Genomic DNA, 19341 nt, shown 5'->3' on the forward strand with positions numbered 1-19341 from the left:
CCCTTTCATTCATAATTTTATTAATTTGGGTCCTTTCTCTATTCTTTTGAATAAGTCTGGCCAGTGGCTTATCGATCTTATTTATTCTTTCAAAGAACTAGCTTCTAGTTTTGTTGATCTGCTCTACTGTGCTCCTGGTTTCTAATTCATTGATCTCTGCTCTAATCTTGATCAACTGCCTTCTCCTGCGTGGGTCAGGCCTGTTCTTCTGTTCCAGCTCCAGCTTCTTGAGGTGAGAATATAAAAACTGCATTTTAGATTTTTCTATTCTTTTGAGTGAGGCTTGCATGGCTATGTATTTTCCCCTAAGGACTGCCTTTGGAGTGTCCCATAGGTTTTGGACCGAGGCGTTTTCATTTTCATTGGTCTCCAAAAATTGCTTAATCTCCTTCTTAATTACCTGGTTTACCCAATCATTCTTGAACAGGATGGTTCTTAGTTTCCAAGTGTTTGAATTTCTTCCAAATTTTTCCTTGTGATTGAGTTCCAGTTTCAAAGCATTGTGGTCTGAGAATATGCAGGGAATAATCTCGGTCTTTTGGTATCGGTTGAGACCTGTTTTGTGACCCAGTAGATGGTCTATTCTGGAGAAAGTTCCGTGTGCATTCGAAAAGAATGAGTATTCTGTTGTTCTGCGGTGTAGTGTTCTGTATATATCTATGAGGTCCATCTGGTTCCGTATATCATTCAAAGCTCTTGTTTCTTTGTTGATTTTCTGCTTAGGTGATCTGTCTATTGCTGAGAGAGGAGTGTTGAGGTCCCCTACTATTACCGTATTATTATCTATATGTCTCTTTATTCTGGTTAAGAGTTGGCTTGTGTATCTTGCTGCTCCCCTGTTGGGGGCATATATATTTATAATTGTCATATCCACCTGCTGGATACATCCTTTAAGAATAATATAGTGTCCTTCTGTATCTCTAACTACAGTCTTTAGTTTAAAATCTAATCTGTCTGATATGAGAATTGCTACCCCAGCTTTCTTTTGAGGTCCATTGGCATGAAAAATGGTTTTCCATCCCTTTACTTTCAGTCTGGATGTATCTTTAGGTTCAAAGTGAGTCTCTTGTAGACAGCAAGTGGATGGGTCATGTCTTTTTATCCAACCTGCAGCCCTGTGGCATTTTATGGGAGCATTTAGACCATTCACATTGAAAGTGATTTTTGAGAGATATGATTTTAATGATGTCATGTTGCCTGTGACATCTTTGTTTCTATAGATTGCAAATTTCTGTTCTGTATCACTCTTGGGGTCTTTTTACTTTTATAGAACCCCCCCTTAATATTTCTTATAAAGCTGGCTTGATGGTCACATATTCTTTCAGTTTCTGCCGGTCTTGGAAGGTCCTTGTCTCTCCATCAATTCTGAATGACAGTCTTGCTGACTAAAGGATCCTTGGCTACATGTTCTCAGAGCTCTGAAAATACCTTGCCAAACTTTCCGGGCCTGCCAGGTTTCTGTAGACAGGTCTGATGTTATTCTCATGTTCCTCCCTCTGTACGTGAGGATTCTCTTCCCTCTGGCTGCTTTCAGTACTGTATACTTGGATCTAATATTTGCGAATTGCACTATGATGTGACGTGGTGTAGGTCTGTTCTCATTGATCTTGGGAGGGGTCCTCTCTGCCTCTTGGACACAAATGCTTCTTTCCTTTGCCAGATTAGGGAAGCTCTCAGCTACAATTTGTTCAAATATCTCTTCTAGATGTCTCTCTTTCTCCATCCCCTCGGGGATGCCGATGATTCCGACATTGGAACGTTTCATGGAGTCAGTAATGTCCCGTAATCTACATTATTGAGATTGGATTTTTTTGAGCCAAGTTTCCGTTTTTTCCTTCTCTTCTACCATCCCATCTTCCAATTCACTAATTCATTCTTCTGCCTCATTTACCCGGCCATCAGAACATCTAGTTTAGACTGCATTTGATTCATAGCATTTTTAATTTCTGCCAGATTCACTCTCATTTCCACCCTTAGAGATTCTATATTCTGGTTAATATTTTTTTCAAGGCTACAAATCATCTTGACCACTGTTACTCTGAACTCCATTTCTGACGATTTGGTCATATCCATATCCATTAGTTCTGTGGCAGAGGCCACAGACTCTGTATCTTTTCTTTGTTGGGGGGGATTTCTCCTCCTTGTCATTCTGATGAGGAGAGGTTGCGGGGATGTACAGAGCCCAAATTATTAACCAGGACCCAAGCAATGTGCACTTGTTTTATAGGGACCTTAGGGATGTGGGCTTCTTGATTTTTCAGCCTGCCTTCTGCGGGGAGGGGCCTGCCGCGCTGATACTCAGGCAACCCTGTTTGGGTAGAGTCGCCCTGTTCCCTCCAAGGGGGGGTGGGGATGGGCACAATATGAACTGGTATTTCCAGGCTTTTGTTCTCTGGTGCCTTTCCCTGGAGGTTTTCTGTGACTCTTCTGAGAGTCAGAGAAGCAGTGGCCGTATCCTAGCCTCTGTCTCAGAACAGAGAGATCGCAGTCCGCTCTCCACTGAGCTCTCCTGGCCACTTTAACTCTGTTTCTGTCAGTGCTGATAAAAACCCTGCGGCATCCCGGGTTGTGCGCCCCACAGCCGCTCTCCCAGCCCTTACTTCCAGGGCTGGCACGTCTCTGTCCTTTGTGCTTCTAACACAGCCAGCCGCCCCCGGTTCCCGCACACGCTCCCAAGCTCCCTGTTTCAGTGTGGTTCGCACACGCTCCAGAGCGCCAGTTTTCAGTCTGGTTGCACGTGCACTCCCAAGCTCCCGGTTTTAGTCTAGTTTGAGTGTGCGCTCCGGAGCTCCGGTTTTCAGTCTGGTCGCGCAGGCGTTCCCGGGCTCACGGTCTCAGTCTGCTTTCCCGCCAGTGCCCGTCCGTGAGTCCGGCCCGCTCCCCAGTGCAGGTGGCTATGGCTTCCCGGCGCGCAAGCGCGGCGGCTCCTTCCCCCTTCCGTTTATCTTCCGGTATCTGCGTGCAGCTTCACAGCTCGCCACTTTGTACCTCAATACTCAGCACTAGAGATATTAGTTTGTAGAGATCCAGATGTATTTTCCTACAGCTCGTGCTGACTTCGTGGGTGTTCAGGATGATCTGGTAGATACCCAGCTTGATTCAGGGGACCAGCTGAAAAAAGGTCCCCTACTCCTCTGCCATCTTTTTCCGACCCCCCCCCAAACGGTTCATAAACAGAAAGAAAAATACCCAGTACAGATTTTATTGGGGGGAGAGCTAAGATGGTGGCGTAGTTGGAGGACCCTAGGGTTGCCTCGTCCCTTGAACATAGCTAGATAACTATCAAATCATTCTAAACACCCAAGAAATTGATCTGAGGACCTGTAGAACAAATTGCACAACCTGAGGGAGAGAAGAGGTCACACGGAGGAAGGGAGGAAGTGCAGAGATGTGGTTTGGGGGGGAAGAGGGTTGAAGGTACTGCAGAAGGGAGGCAACCCTGGTCGCGGAGAAAGGTGAGGCCGACTGGAGCACACAGGGAAACCTACAGGGAGAACACTTCCCCAAAACCAATATCTGGGAAAATGAAAGGGGCTGATTTTCATGAATTTTTGCCATTAGCAGGGTTCAAAGCCTGGAGTTTTAAAGGTCCCTGGGCTTGGCTGGGATAGAGATCTGAGGGCACTGCCCTACTCCTGGAGAGAAGGCAGGGAAGCAACCCCAGGGCAGACAGCATGATCTGAGGATCACCTAAGGGACCCAGGGAAAGACTTCCTACTTCCTGGAGCACATCTGTGAGAGGCGGTGTTGCCTCTCCACGGACAAAAGAGCCAGCAGATGCCTCAGCAACACCTGCTGAGAGCAGCTAACCAGGACACTGGCTGTTTAACCAGCTTGTTCCAAATCCCACACCCCTGTCCTCTGGCATGACTGCCCTTCTGTCCCAGTGCAGTGAGACCCTCCCCCAGAAGACCAGCACAGTTCTCTACCACACCAAGTCCCCAAGGTTTGGAGTTTTAAAAGTCAGCAGGCTTGGCTGGGATAGAGCCCAAAGTGCACTGTGCTGCTCCAAGCAAGCAAGCAACATAGAGACGGACAGCATAAAAACAGCAATCTGAAAAAGGCATAGGATACACAAGGGGAAATTATTCACTCTTCTGAGAGGGCCTCCCTGAGAGCAGCAAGCACAGACTCCCGTGTCTGGAAACAAAGGGGCTGGCTGGCACCATTTCCTTCCCCACCCCTCAGCATAAACCAATTTAGTAAGCAGCACAGCACCAACACTGGCTGCTTAACCTGCTTACACCAAGTCCTGCCCTGTGCTCTGCTGGTACTATTCTTCTCAGACAAGTTAAAGGACCAGCGCAGCAAGCCCTTACCCAGAAGATCAGCAAAAACCCCAGCACATACCACGTCTACCAACCACAGTGTTCTGCAAGGCTTCATTCAGTTCTAGTGGAAGTAGCATCAAGCCTCATTTAACAAGCAGACCAGAGACACCTAATTAAAACTCACCACACTCTGGCCAAGGTTCAAACACTGCCCATGGCAGGTAAGGAGAACCCCTGCAGACGACTGACCTGAGGGACAGGGCAGCCACACACAGCAGCTGAGTGCATGCAGCACACATCAGAGATGCTTCCTGAAGCACCAGGCCCTGGACTGGACACTATATGACTCTTCTTCATAAAGTCATTACTCTCAGGAGCAGGAAACATCATGGGCCTTCCTAACACACAGAAGACAGAGACCTAGACAAAATGCCAAGACAGAGGAATTCATCCCAAAAGAAAGAACAAGAAAAGATCATGGCCAGAGATCTAATAGAAACAGATAAAAAAAAAAAAAAAGAAACACACGTAAGTAATATGCCTGAATGAAAATTTAAAACCGCAATCATAAGGATACTTGCTGGACTTGAGAAAAGCTGGAAGACTTCAGGGAGGCCCTTACCACAGAGATAAAAGAGTGAAAAAACAATCAGGCAGAAATGAAAAATGTAATATCTGGGATTTGAAACCATCTGGATGCAATGACCACAAGGATGGAAGAAGCAGAGGAATAAATAAGTGATAAAGAAGATAGAGTTATGGAAAATAATGAAGCTGAACAAAAGAGAGAAGGAAGAATGATGGATCACAAGAGTAGATTTAGGGAACTCACCGACTCCATTAAATGTAATAACATTTGTATCACAGCAGTACCAGAAGAGAGAGAAAAGGCGGCAGAAGGTTTATTTGAGGAAAGAAAAGCTGAAAACTTCCCTAATCTGCTGGGGGAAATAGGCATCCAGGAGGCAGAGAGAACTCCCATCAAAATCAACAAAAGCATGCCAACACCGAGACATACTGTAGTTAAATCTGCAAAATACAGTGATGAAGAAAAAAATTCTAAAAGCAGCAAGACAAAACAAGTCCCTAACTTACAAGGGAAGACCCACAAGGCCAGCTTCAGATCTCTCCACAGAAACTTGGCAGGCCAAAAGGCAGTGGGCATGATATATTCAACGTGCTGAATGGCAAAAATCTGCAGCCAACAATACCCTATCCAGCAAGGCTGGCATTCAGAATAGAAGGAGAGATAAAAAGTTTCCCATACAAACAAAAACTAAAGGAGTTTATAAACAATAAACCAGCCCTGCAAGAAATATTAATGGGGACTCTCTGAGTGGGAAGGAAAGATCAAAAGTGACAAAGACTAGCAAGGAACAGAGAAAATCTCCAGAAACAATGACAAAACAAGTAAAAAAGTGGCACTAAGTACCTATCTATCAAAAATTACTCTGAATGTAAATGGACTAAATGCTTCAAAAGACAGAGGATATCAGAATGGATAAAAAAAAAAAATAAGAGAGTCATTTTAGACCTAAAAACACCTGCAGATTGAAAGTGAGGTCGTGGAGGGGCACCTGGGTGGCTCAGATGGTTGAGCATCTGACTCTTGGTTTCGACCCAGGTCATGATCTCAGGGGTCATGGGGTCAAGCCCCGTGTCCAGCTCTGCACTCAGCGGGGAGTCTGTTTAAAGATTCTCTCCCACTGCCACTCCCCCGACTTGTGCACACTCTCTAAGGTAAATAAATAAATTTAAAAAAGAAAGAAAGTAAGTAAGTGAGGGGATGGAGAAACATCATGCAAATGGATGTCAAAAGAAAGCCAGCGTAGCAATACTTAGATTGGACAAACTACACTTTTTTTGTTGTTGTTTTACTTTTTTTTTTTAAAGATTTCATTTATTTGAAAGAGAGCACGAGTGCATGAGTAGGGGGAGGGGCGTGGGGAGAGGGAGAAGCAGACTCTTTGCTGAGTGCAGAGCCTCATATGGGGCTCAATCCCAGAACCCTGAGATCCTGACCTGAGCTGACGTCAGACATTTAGCCAACTGAGCCACCCAGGCGCTCCCAAACTAGACTTTACACCAAAGACTGTGAAAAGAGATGAAGAAGAGTACTGTATCATAATAATAGATGATCTAACAAGAAGATACAGCAATTGTAAATATTTATGCCTCCAACTTGGGAGCATCCAAACATATAAAATAATTAATAAGAAACATAAAGGAACTCATTGATAATAATACAATAATAGTAGGGGACTTTAAAACCCTTCTTACATCAATGGACAGATCATGTAAGCAGAAAATCAACAAGGAAACAATGGCTTTCAATGACACACTGGACTGGATGGACTTAACATATATTCAGAACATTTCATCCCAAAGCAGCAGAATACACATTCTTTTCAAGTGCACATGGGACATTCTCCAGAATAGATCATATACTAGGTCACAAATCAGGCCTCAACAAGTAGAAAAAGATTGAGATCATACCATGCATATTTTCTGACCACAATAGCTATGAAATTTGAAGTCATTCACAAGAAAAAATTTGGAAAATTTGGAAAGACCATAAACACATGGAGGTTAAACAACATATTACCCAAGAATGAATGGGTCAACTAGGAAATTAAAGAAGAAATTTAAAAAAAATACATGGAAACAAATGAAAATGAAAACACAATGGTCCAAAACCTTCGGGATGTAATAAAAGCAGTCCTAAGAGGGAAGTATATAGCAATACAGGCCTTCCTCAAGAACCAAGAAAAATCTCAAATGACTTAGCCTTACACCTAAAGGAGCTAGAAAAACAATAAATGAAGCCCAAAGCCAGCAGAAGAACGGAAATAATAAAGATTAGAATAAAAATAAATGATAATAAAAGCTAAAAAACCAGTAGAATAGATCAATGGAACCAGGAACTGGTTCTTTGAAAAAATTAATAAAATTGATAAACCCCTAGACAGACTTGTCAAAAAGAAAGAGAAAGGACCAAAATAAATAAAATCACAAAAGAGAGAGGGGAAATGACAAACAACATCACAGAAATACAAACAATTATAAGAGAATTTTATGAAAAATTATATGTCAACAAATTAGACAACCTGGAAGAAATGGATAAATTCCTAGAAACACATAAACTACCAAAATTGAAACAGGAAGAGATAGAAAACTGGAGCAGACCAATAACCAGCAAAGAAACTGAAGCAGTAATCAAAAATCTCCCAATAAACAAAAGTCCAGGGCCAGATGGCTTCACAGGGGAATTCTACCAAACATTTAAAGAAGAGCTAATACCTATTTTTCTTAAACTATTCCAAAAAATAGAAATGGAAGGAAAACTTCCAAACTGATCCTATGAGGCCAGCACTACTCTGATTCCAAAACCAGACTAAGACTCCACTAAAAAAAAAACCACAAAACTGCAGACCAATATCCCTGATGAACATGAACATAAAAATTCTCAACAAAATACTAGCAAATTGTATCCAACAGTACATTAAAAGAATCATTCACCACAATCAAGTGGGATTTATTCCTGGGCTGCAAGGGTGGTCAATATTCAGAAATCAAAGTTATACACCACATTAACAAAAGAAAGGCTAAGAATCATATGATCCTCTCAATAGATGCAGAAAAAGCATTTGACAAACTACGACATCATTTCATGATAAAAACCTTCAATAAAGTAGGTTTAGATGGAACATACTTCAACATAATAAAGGCCATATATGAAAAAACCCACAGCTAATATAATCCTCAGTGGGGAAAAACTGAGACCTTTTCTTCTACAGTCAGGAACAAGACAAGGACGTCCACTCTCACCACTGTTATTGTAAGTCCTAGCCTCAGCAATCAGATAACACAAAGAAATAAAAGTCATCCAAACTGTCAAGGAAAAAGTCAAACTTTCACTGTTTGCAGATGACATGATACTGTATATAGAAAACCCAAAGACTCCACCAAAAAATTGCTAGAACTGATACATAAATTTAGTAAAGTCACAGGATACAAAATCAATGTACAGAAATCTGTTGCATTTCTATACACCAACAATAAAGCAGCAGAAAGAGAAGTCAAGGAATCAATCTCATTTATAATTGCACCAAAAACCATAAGATACCTAAGAATGAACCTAACCAAAGAGGTAAAAGATTTGTATTCTGAAAACTATACAATACTAATGAAAGAAATCCAAGACGACACAAAGAAAGAGAAGAACATTCCATGCTCATAGACTGGAAGAACAAATATTGTTAAAACGTCTATACTCCAGGGCACTGGGGTGGCTCAGTTGGTTGAGCATCTGACTTTGGATCAGGTCATGATCTCAGGGTCCTTGGATCGAGCCCCATGTCAGGCTCCATACTCTGCAGGGAGTCTGCTTATCTCTCTCCCTGTCCCTCTGCTTCTTGCCCTGCTCATGCTCTCTCTGTTTCTCTCTCTCAAATAAATAAAATCTTCAAAAAAAAAGTCTATACTTCCCAAAGCAATCTACATATTTAATGCAATCCCTATCAAAATACCACCACATTTTTCACAGAGCTTGAAAAAACAATCCTAAAATTTATATGGAACCACAAAAGACCCTGAATAGCCAAAGCAATCTTGAAAAAGCAAAGCAAAGCTGGAGGCATTACAATTCCAGACTTCAAGTTATACTACAAAGCTGTAGTCATCAAGACAGTATGATACTGACACAAAAACAGACACATAGATCAGTGGAACAGAACAGAAAACGCAGAAATGAACTCATAACTATATGGTCAACTAGTCTTCAACAACACAGGAAAGAATATGCAATAGAAAAAAGACAGTCTCTTCAACAAATGCGTTGGGAAAACTGGACAGCAACATGGAAAAGAATGAAACTGGACAACCTTCTTACACCATACACAAAAATAAGTTCAAAATGGATGAAAGAGGGGCACCTGGGTGGCACAGCGGTTAAGCGTCTGCCTTTGGCTCAGGGCGTGATCCTGGCATTATGGGATCGAGCCCCACATCAGGCTCCTCTGCTATGAGCCTGCTTCTTCCTCTCCCGCTCCCCCCTGCTTGTGTTCCCTCTCTCGCTGGCTGTCTCTATCTCTGTCAAATAAATAAATAAAATCTTTAAAAAAAAAATGGATGAAAGACCTAAATGTGGGACAGGAAACCATCAAAATCCTAGAGGAGATAGCAACCTCTTTGACATTGGCTGTAGCAACTTCTTACTAGATAGGTCTTGTAAAGCAAAGGAAACAAAAGCAAAATAAACTACTGGGACCATATCCAGATAAAAAGCTTCTGCACAAGCAAAGGAAATCAACAAAACTAAAAGGCAACCTTTGGAATGGGAAAAGATATTTGTAAATGACATAGCTGATAAAGGGTTAGTAACCAAAATATATAAAGAACTTACCAAACCCAACACCCCAAAAACAAATAATCCAGTTTAAAAATGGGCAGAAGACATGAATAGACATTTTTCCAGTGAAGATATACAGATGCTAACAGACACATGAAAGATGCTCATTACCTAACATCAGGGAATTCCAAATCAAAACTACAAGATATATCCTCATACAAGTCAGAATGGCTAAAATTAACAACACAGGAAACAACAGGTGTTAGCGAGGATGTTCCCACTGTTGGTGGGAACGCAAACTGGTGCAGCCACTCTACAGAACAGTATGGAGTTTCCTCTAAAAGTTAAAAATAGAACTACCCTACAACCCAGAACTACCCTACAACCCTACAATTGCACTACTAGGTATTTACTCAAAGGATACAAAAATACAGACTCAAAGGAATATATGCACCCCAATGTTTATAGCAGCATTATCAATAGCCAAATTATGGAAAGAGCCCAAATGTTCCTCGACTGATGAATGGGTAAAGAAAATGTGATACACACACACACACACACACACACACACACACAGGAATATGACTCAGTCATCAAAAAGAATGAAGTCTTACCATTTGCAACAACAGGGATGGAACAAGAGAGTATTATGCGAAGCAAAATAAGTCAGAGAAAGACAAATACCATATGATTTCACTAATATGTAGAATTTAAGAAACAAAACAGATGAACATGGGGGGAAAAGAGAGGCAAATCATAAAACAGACTCTTTACTATAGAGAACAAACTGAGCATTGCTGGAGGGGAGGTGGATGGGGGATGGGTTAAATGGGTGATGAGAATTAAGGAGGGCACTTGTGATGAGCACTGGGTGTTGTATATTAAGTTATGCATCACTAAATTCTATACCTGAAACTACTATTACATTGTATATTGTATTACAATCTAAATAAAAACTTGAAAAAGAAAGAAAAAAAAAAGATTGTCCACTACATATTAAGTGAATAAATGCAAGCTTCAGAAGAGCATATGCAGCGTAATCTCATTTTTAAAAAAGAAAAAACACATACATAATTCTTTTAATGCCAGGCACATGGTAGGAATGCAGTATTTATGAAAGAGATCAATTCTATAAAAATAGTAGACATGTGAAAGGAAATAAAGCCTTTTAAAAAAATAGGGGTCTATTATTGGGATACAATAGCACAGATCTTTTAAAAAAATTTTTTATTTAAATTCAATTTAGTTAACATACAGTGTAGTATTAGTTTCAGGGGCAGATTTAGTGATTTATCAGTTGCATATGATACCCCACGCTCATTACATCAAGTGCCCTCCTTAATTCCCATCACCCAATTACCCCATACCCCCACCCACTGCCCCTCCAGCAACCCTCAGTTTGTTTCCTAGAGTTAAGTCTATTATGGTTTGCCTTCCTGTTTTTCTGTTTTGTTTTGTTTTAAAGATTTTATTTATTTATTTGACAGAGAGAGAGACACACACAGAGAAAGCACAAGCAGAAGGAGTGGCAAGCAGAGGAAGAGGGAGAAGCAGGCTTGCTGCTGAGCAAGGAGCCTGATTCGGGGCTCAATCCCAGGACCCTGTGATCATGACCTGAGCTGAAGGCAGACACTTACCTGACTGAGCCACCCAGGCACCCATCCTCTCTGTTTTTATCTTATTTTATTTTTCCTTCCCTTCCCCTATGTTAATCTGTTTTGTTTCTTAAATTACATATGAGTGAAATCACGTGGTATTTGTCTTTCTCTGACCTATTTTGCTTAGCACAGTACCTTCTAGGTCCATCCATGTCATTGCAAATGGCAAGATGTATTCTTTTTGATGGCTGAGTAATATTCTATCGTATACATATATATATATATACACATATATACCATATCTTCTTTATCCATCTATCGAAGGACATCTAGGCCCTTTTCATATTTTTCTATTGTGGACATTGCTAATAGCACAGATCTTTTATTTTTGTTTCTGTGCTATTTTAATTTTTAGTCCGAAGTATTATTCCTATTTTTTTTCAAATATAAATTAAAAGTCTTCTTAAGACAAAGTAATTAAAAAAGCCCAATTATTTATCAGTATTTCCAGAACAAAGAATTCACTATCAGTTCTTAAAGTTCTTTTACCTACATTCAAGGTTGCATTCCACAGCACCAGATGACTTTTGAGTTTTTTCTTGTTCTCTAAGTTGCCGGTTCAAAATTCTCAGTTGCCTAAAGGAAATAATAAAGAAACATGATTCCAAGAATCCCTTTAACAGTATACATCTAACAGTATACATCTAACAGCCTATTAAAAAAGACAGCACCTCCCCTCTTGCAACCATCAGTTTGTTCTCAATAATTAATAGTCTTTTTCTTGGCTTGTCTTTCTTTTTTCCCTTTGCTCGTCTGTTTTGTTTCTTAAATTCGAGATCATATGGTATTTATCTGACTGATTTATTTTGCTCGAGTGGGGGGTTGAGGAAAAAAGGGGATAGGCACTAAAGAGTACACTTATCATGATGAAAAATATTAAAAAATTTAAAAAAAACACAAAAGATAATACCTACAAGGACTGCAGAAGTCCATCTCATCCCCAAACAGAAGACAAAAACCAGATAAACAAAACCACATTACTGCTATTATTCATAGGGCCTGAGATAATTTTTAAAAGATTGCCTGGGACAGCATAAACTCTTCTCCCACAAGAAAAAAGATGACTTCTCTTATTTTTCCTCTTTCCTTTTTTGTTCTCTCAATGATTTCCTGGTCTTTTTTTCTCCTTTCATTTCCTATTTCCTCTTGCTATTTTCTTCTTCTGTCTTCCTTCTCAGTATTTTCATTACTGTACAAACAACCTACTCTTTAAAAGATGTGTCATAACTATGAACTAGAAAACCTACAGGGACTGACTGCTATCAGATGTGCATCTGCATGGTTTGTCACACATTGAAAAAATTGGGAAATGCAAACCTATGCTTCTAATAATTTATTAGATGGAAAAGTTAATGGCCTTATTTTAAAAAACTGAATGCTAATGAGCAGCAACTTGGCCCCACAATGAACTTCACAATTTGTGGCCACTTCACAAACTAAAACATACAGAAGGAACTAAAAAGTGTTTACTTCTAAGAAGTTAATTCTGAAAAAAAGTTGTCTCTATTTTCTTTCCAGAATTAATTGCCTGAAACTATTCTATATTATTTATTTTTGTTACTGAATCTAAAATGATAGTGCCCTACCTCATATCATTTACATGTATTAATTCCAGATGGATTAAGGAGGTAAACATAAAATAAAGAAACAAGACTAACTATAAAAGTTTTAGGTGGAAATCTACATAATCTTGAAGTGGGGAAGGCATTCCTAAGCAAGACTCAAAATTCACCAACCATCAAGGAAAAGAATGAAAGATTTAACAGTATCAAAATTTAAAACTTGTTCTAGAATTAGCAGTCTGGAAGCAAACACCTGCAACATATATGAGACCAAAAATCCGCAACACTTAAAGAGCTCTTGCAAATCATTAAGAAAGGTGATAAAAATGGGCAATTCACTTAAGAAATAGAAACGGCCTATAAGCATACAAAAAATGCTCAGCTTTACTAATATGAAGAAATGCAAAGTTAAAACAGGAGATATTTTATGGCCACAAGACTGACAAAAAAAAAAAAGGAAATAACATTATTTTTTGGTGAGGCAAATGAATTATCTCAATTGTTGGGAGTCTACTGATATAACCATTTGAACAGCAATTTGAAAGTACTCAACAAAATGTAAAATGTTCATTATCTCTGACAAAATAATTCTAAGTTATCTAGCCTCAGAAATATAACTGAGCCTTGAACAACACGGGTGTGAACTGTGCAGGTCTACTTATACACACATATTTTATAAAAACAGTACAGTACTATAAATGTACTTTTCTCTTATGATTTTCTTAATATTTTCTTTTCTCTAGCTTACTTTATTGCAAGAATACAGTACATAATACATATAACATACAAAATATTTGTTAATAAAAACATTTAATGTTATTGATAAGGTTTCCAGTCAACAGTAGGTTATCAGTAGTTAAGTTTTGGGGGAGGCAAGAGTTATACACAGATTTTTTACTTTGTAGGGTGTAAGGGCCCCTAACTCTGGCAGTGCTCAAGAGTCAACTGTAGCTGTACATGTGCAAAAGCATCTACAATCTTAAGATATATACAAAGATGTTCACAATAGCAATATTTAATAGTACGAAGTTAGAAACAATGTACAAACCTATATAAATTGTGGTATATCCATAATAAGAAATATTAATTAATACACGAGTAGTTTTTAAGAGAGACATCTACATGTACTGACAAGGAAATATCTTCAAGACTCATTGTGAAGTGAAAAAAAGCAAGCTACAGAAGAACAACAGTATAATACAATCCCATGTTTGTTTCAAAACAATTCTGCTTTTCTTTTCTTTTTTAAAGATTTTATTTATTTATTTGACACAGAGAGAGAGACAGCCAGCGAGAGAGGGAACACAAGCAGGGGGAGTGGGAGAGGAAGAAGCAGGCTCCCAGTGGAGCAGGGAGCCCGATGCTGGGCTCAATCCCAGGACCCTGGGATGATGCCCTGAGACGAAGGCAGACGCTTAACGACTAAGCCACCCAGGCGCCCCCAATTCTGCTTTTCTGAAAAGTTTCCCCTTTATAACAAAGAGTGCAGATCCAGGAAAGGCAGCACAGACTGGCAATCCATAACTCTAACTGGAACGCTTCTTTCAGTATTTTCTAGGAAAACAGAAACCACTGAGGTCCTCTTACACACCAAGTGTGTGACTGAAGCTTTGCTTGACCATCTTCTTGTACACGTGTCCCTAGTCAGATTCTTCTCTTGTCTTCCCCTATATGGCCAGCCTAAACTTTCATCCTTCACTGTAAACCTCTCACTCCTACCCTCCCCCTCTCAGTAGGATACTTTCCTATTTTCACTAAAAATAACATGGCTTGGGGACAAACTGTTACCCTTCTGCCCCAGGGTGTACAAATTTATCCATATATATATATACACTAATCCTCACTACTTTCTTCTAGTTTTAGAGAAAGGGAGCCTCATCAGCTTCCTGATCCCATCTCCTCTACCCTAAAGGACTCTGCTCCTCTTTCACTTCTTTTATCTTCTCCATCTGCAGCTTCTCCTTTTCTTGTTCATGTGCCTAAGCCAGAAGCATAATAAAAGCACTCCCATACTTAGGAAAATATTCCCTCCAACCCAACTGTACCATTAGCTACTCTCCTTCCCTCTCATTCCCAGCTTTCAGGGCCAGGCTTTTAAAACATGATTGTTCTATTAAAAAATGATACATGATAAAAAAGATAATCTTTTAAAAATGGATAGTTATACATGCTTTTTAACAAATACTACGTATTATATTTTCATGCATTTGATTTAAACAAAGGAAAAGAACTGCTCTCATTTAGACAAATATTTCTTTTTTCAGTTTACTCATTGTTTTAAAATATGGCTCTATTGGGGCGCCTGGGTGGCACAGCGGTTAAGCGTCTGCCTTCAGCTCAGGGCGTGATCCCGGCGTTATGGGATCGCCCCACATCAGGCTCCTCTGCTGTGAGCCTGCTTCTTCCTCTCCCACTCCCCCTGCTTGTGTTCCCTCTCTCGCTGGCTGTCTCTATCTCTGTCAAATAAATAAATAAAATCTTTAAAAAAATAAAATAAAATATGGCTCTATTGACATTGTCCACAATAGCTGAACTGTGGAACGAGCTGAGATGCCCTTCAACAGACGAACGGATAAAGGATGTGGTCCATATATACAATGGAATATTACTCAGCCATCAGAAAGAACGATTGCCCAACATTTGCAGCAACATGGACAGGACTGGAGATTATGCTAAGTGAAATAAGTCAAGCAGAAAAAGACAATTGTCATATGGTTTCATTCATTTATGGAACATAAGGAATAGCAGGGAGATTGGTACGAGATGGAAGGGAATAATGAAGGGGGGGTAAACAGAAGGGGGAATGAACCACAAGAGCCTATGGACGCTGGGAAACAAACTGAGGGTTTCAGAGGGGAAGGGGGTGGGAGATTGGGCTAGCCCGGTGATGGGTATTAAGGAGGGCATGTATTGCATGGAGCACTGGGTGTTATAGGCAAACGATGAATCATGGAATACTACACCAAAAACTAAGGATGTACTGTATGGTGACTAACATAATAAAAAATAGAAAAAATTAAAAAATAAAAATAAATAAAATATGGCTCTATTGAAATGAAACATATACAACAAACTGCACAAATCTAAAGTACATAATTTGATGTTTTAATATATGATGAAACCATCGCCACAATTAGGATATTTATCACACCTCCAAATTTCCGCATGTTCCATTTTCACAATATCCCCTTCCCAAACCACCACTGATTTATAGATTAGTTTGCATTTTCTGGAATTATATACTATATATTTATACAGTATACAATTATCCTGACAATGGAACCATACAGTAAATACTCTAGCCTGCCTTCTTTCATTCAGCACCATGATTTTGAGATTCATCCATGCTGTTGCATGCACCAATAGTTCCTTCCTTTCCACTGTCTTGAGCAGTATTCCACTGTACAGATGCACCACGATTTGTTTATCCATTCACCTGTTAACAGACATTTGGGGTTGTCTCCTATGAACATTCACAAGTAAGTTTTTGTGTGGTCATAGGCTTTTACTTCTCTGAGTACATACCAAGGAGTGAAATGACTGGATCATATGGTTTATGCTTAATTTCTAAGAAACTACCAAACTATTTTCCAAAGCGGTTGTACCATTTTATATTCCCACCAGTAAATTATGCAAGTGCCAGTTCCTCCACATCCTCACTAACATCTGGTATAGTCTTTTGAATTCTAGTCATTCTGGTGGGTATGTAGTGTTATTTCATCATGGTTTTAGTCTGTATTTTCCTAATGATTAACAATGATGAGCAGATTTTCCAATGCTTATCTGATATCCATCTATCTTCTTTGATGTAGCGTCTATTAAAATATTTTGCCTGTTTTTGGAGTTGTAACGGTTCCTTATATATTCTATACGCATAAGTCTATCAAATACATGTATTGTAAATATTTTCTGTTATTTACCTGTTCATCTTTAGTAATAGTGTCTTCTGAAGAGCAAATTTTAAATTTTGATGAAGTCCAACTTACAAATTTTTTGTACTTACATTTTTTGTTATATTTAAGAAATCCTTCCCAACCCAGGATCCCTAAGATTTTTTTATGTTTTCTGTAAGCTCTATTTAACTTATTCATTAAGTTTTAACTTAATAAATATTTAACTTATATATTAAGATTTGTGATTCATCTCAAATTAATTTTTATATATGGTGTGAGGTAAAGGTTGAAGCAGTTGTTCTTTTCCTTTCTTCCTTTTCTTCCTTCTTTCCTTCCTTCCTTTTTTTCTTTTTTTGTATATGGCTCTCCAATTGTTCCAGCATTATTTATTGAAAAGATTATTCTTTCCCCACTGAATTTCCTTGGCATCTTTGTCAAAAATCAGTTACCTTTATTTTATTATTATCATTTTTTTTTTTTACTTAAAGAGAGAGAGAGGCCAAGGGAGAGAGAGAAACAGGTTCCGGGAGCCTGACCCAGGATCCATGAAATCATGACCCAAGCTGAAGGCAGATGTTTAACTGACTGAGCCACCCAGGCGCCCCTGAAAAATCAGTTACCTTTATATGTGAATTTATTTCTGGACTTTATTCTGTTTCAATTATATATCTGTCTATCTTGACACCAATGCCACACTGTTTTGATTACTATAACTTTATGTCTTGAAATAGAATAGTACCAATTTTGTTCTCCTTTCCTGAAGTTGTTTTGGTTTAGTTATTTTAGATTCTTTGCATTTCCATTCAAGCTTTAGAATCATCTTTCTAAAAAAAAAAAAAAAGATGCTGGTTTTCACCAGAATTACACAGACTCCATAGATCAATTTGGGCAGAACTAACATCTTAACAATAATAAGTCTTAAAATCTATGCATCTAGTTTATCTCTCACTTATACAGGTCTTCTTTAATTTGTCTCAGCAATGTTTTATAGTTTTCAGTACACAGGTCTTACATATTTTTAACCAAATTTATCCCTAAATTGATATTTTTTGATGTTACTATTAATGGTATTGTTTTTAAATTTCACTTCAAATTGTTCATTGCCAATATATAGAAATATAATTGCCTTTTGTATATTGATCTCATATCCTGCAACCTTGCTAAGCTCATTTATTAATTCTAGTTGCTTTCTTGTAGATTCTGTAGGATTTCCTACAAAGACTCTCATGTCATTTGTGAATGAGACAGCCTGTACTTTAAAAGGCTTTTATTCCCTGTGCTTGCTTTATTGCACTGGTAGAACCCCCAGCACAATACTAAGTAGGAATAATAATCACTCCTTGCTGGATATCATTCAGACATTTTTTAAGCCTATACAGAGAGAAAAAATTAGCCAAACAGATAATATTACAAATACTATTTTATAATATTATAAGTATTTTTTTATAAATACTATTTTTAATAATATTACAAATGCTATTTTAAAATATTATGTACTGAATTTAGGACTACATGATTTTATCTAAAGGAAAAGTAACAACTGAAATCAGAACTAATGAACTTCAGGCAAATATTTTTCTACTTAATAAAGTAGTATTCTTAAATAACCTTAAGAAATAGGATATAAAAACATTAATTTTGGAATTTTTATTGTCAAGATAATTAACGAATTCTATTGTACCTTAATTCCCACAGTTGTCTTAGTTCTATGTATAGATTCACTATTTATCTCTAATCCACTCCTTTATCTGAATTCATCTGTGGGTTGATTAGAATTTGCCATTCAACAATTTTTTAAAATAATTTTTTATTATATTAGTCACCATAGAGTATATCCTTAGTTTTTGATGTAGTGTTCCATGATTCATTATTTGTTTTTAAAGGAGTCCAAGGGTGCTGTATTTTCTATGTTCTTGCACACTTGAGGGGATGACTGTTGCTTTTACAGCAGAAGGATTGCTAGGCCACATGTGAGATTCTTGGGGCATACTTTCTTTCCCTTAGATCTTTGTAGATAATGTTCTATGATTTTTGGGCAATGAATATTCCTGTGAAAAGGCTGAGGCCAGCCTGATATTCTTCTCTTTACACATTATTTGTTTTTATTTTGAATGTCTATAAAAGTTAATTTTATTTTGTCCTTAAGATGCGCTGACTTTATTAGCTTGATGTGGTGACTGTATCAGCTTATGTTTTGGTGTTGATCATTTTAATAGTTTTTCTGGGATCCTGAATGCCCTACTGATCTGCTGACACGGATTTTTAGTAAATTTCTCTTTATTTACATATCTTTTAATCTTGTCTTTAATCCATTTGTTCTGTTCTCTTTATCAGGAACACTCACAATGCCAAATTTTGCATTCTTTATTTCTCTTCCATACGTATCTTCTTTAAAATAATTTTCAATTATTCTCTTTGTATTTTGTTTGATTTCTTCAGCCTTATCCACCACGCCTCCAGTCATTTAACAAACATTTATCAGAGTGAGTGCTAGGCACAATTCTCAGCACTGGAAATAACAGCAGCAAACAAAAGAGACAAAAATTTAGCCTTCTCTAACAGACACATGAAAAAATGTTCAAAATCATTAGCCATCAGGGAAATTCA

At 38.4% G+C, this 19341-nt stretch overlaps 1 protein-coding gene across 1 annotated transcript in view; it reads right to left on the minus strand.

Annotated features, from left to right (window-relative positions):
* CCDC14 (coiled-coil domain containing 14) overlaps window positions 1-19341 on the minus strand; it is a 48959-nt gene that overhangs the window by 10977 nt on the left and 18641 nt on the right. The window contains exon 10 of the mRNA XM_034659608.1: window positions 11773-11855. Coding sequence (XP_034515499.1) covers window positions 11773-11855 — 83 coding nt within the window. The remainder of the gene's footprint in view (window positions 1-11772; window positions 11856-19341) is intronic.

This window comes from Ailuropoda melanoleuca, chromosome 1 (genome assembly GCF_002007445.2).
Source record: "Ailuropoda melanoleuca isolate Jingjing chromosome 1, ASM200744v2, whole genome shotgun sequence".
In the NCBI taxonomy this organism is placed as follows: domain Eukaryota; kingdom Metazoa; phylum Chordata; class Mammalia; order Carnivora; family Ursidae; genus Ailuropoda; species Ailuropoda melanoleuca.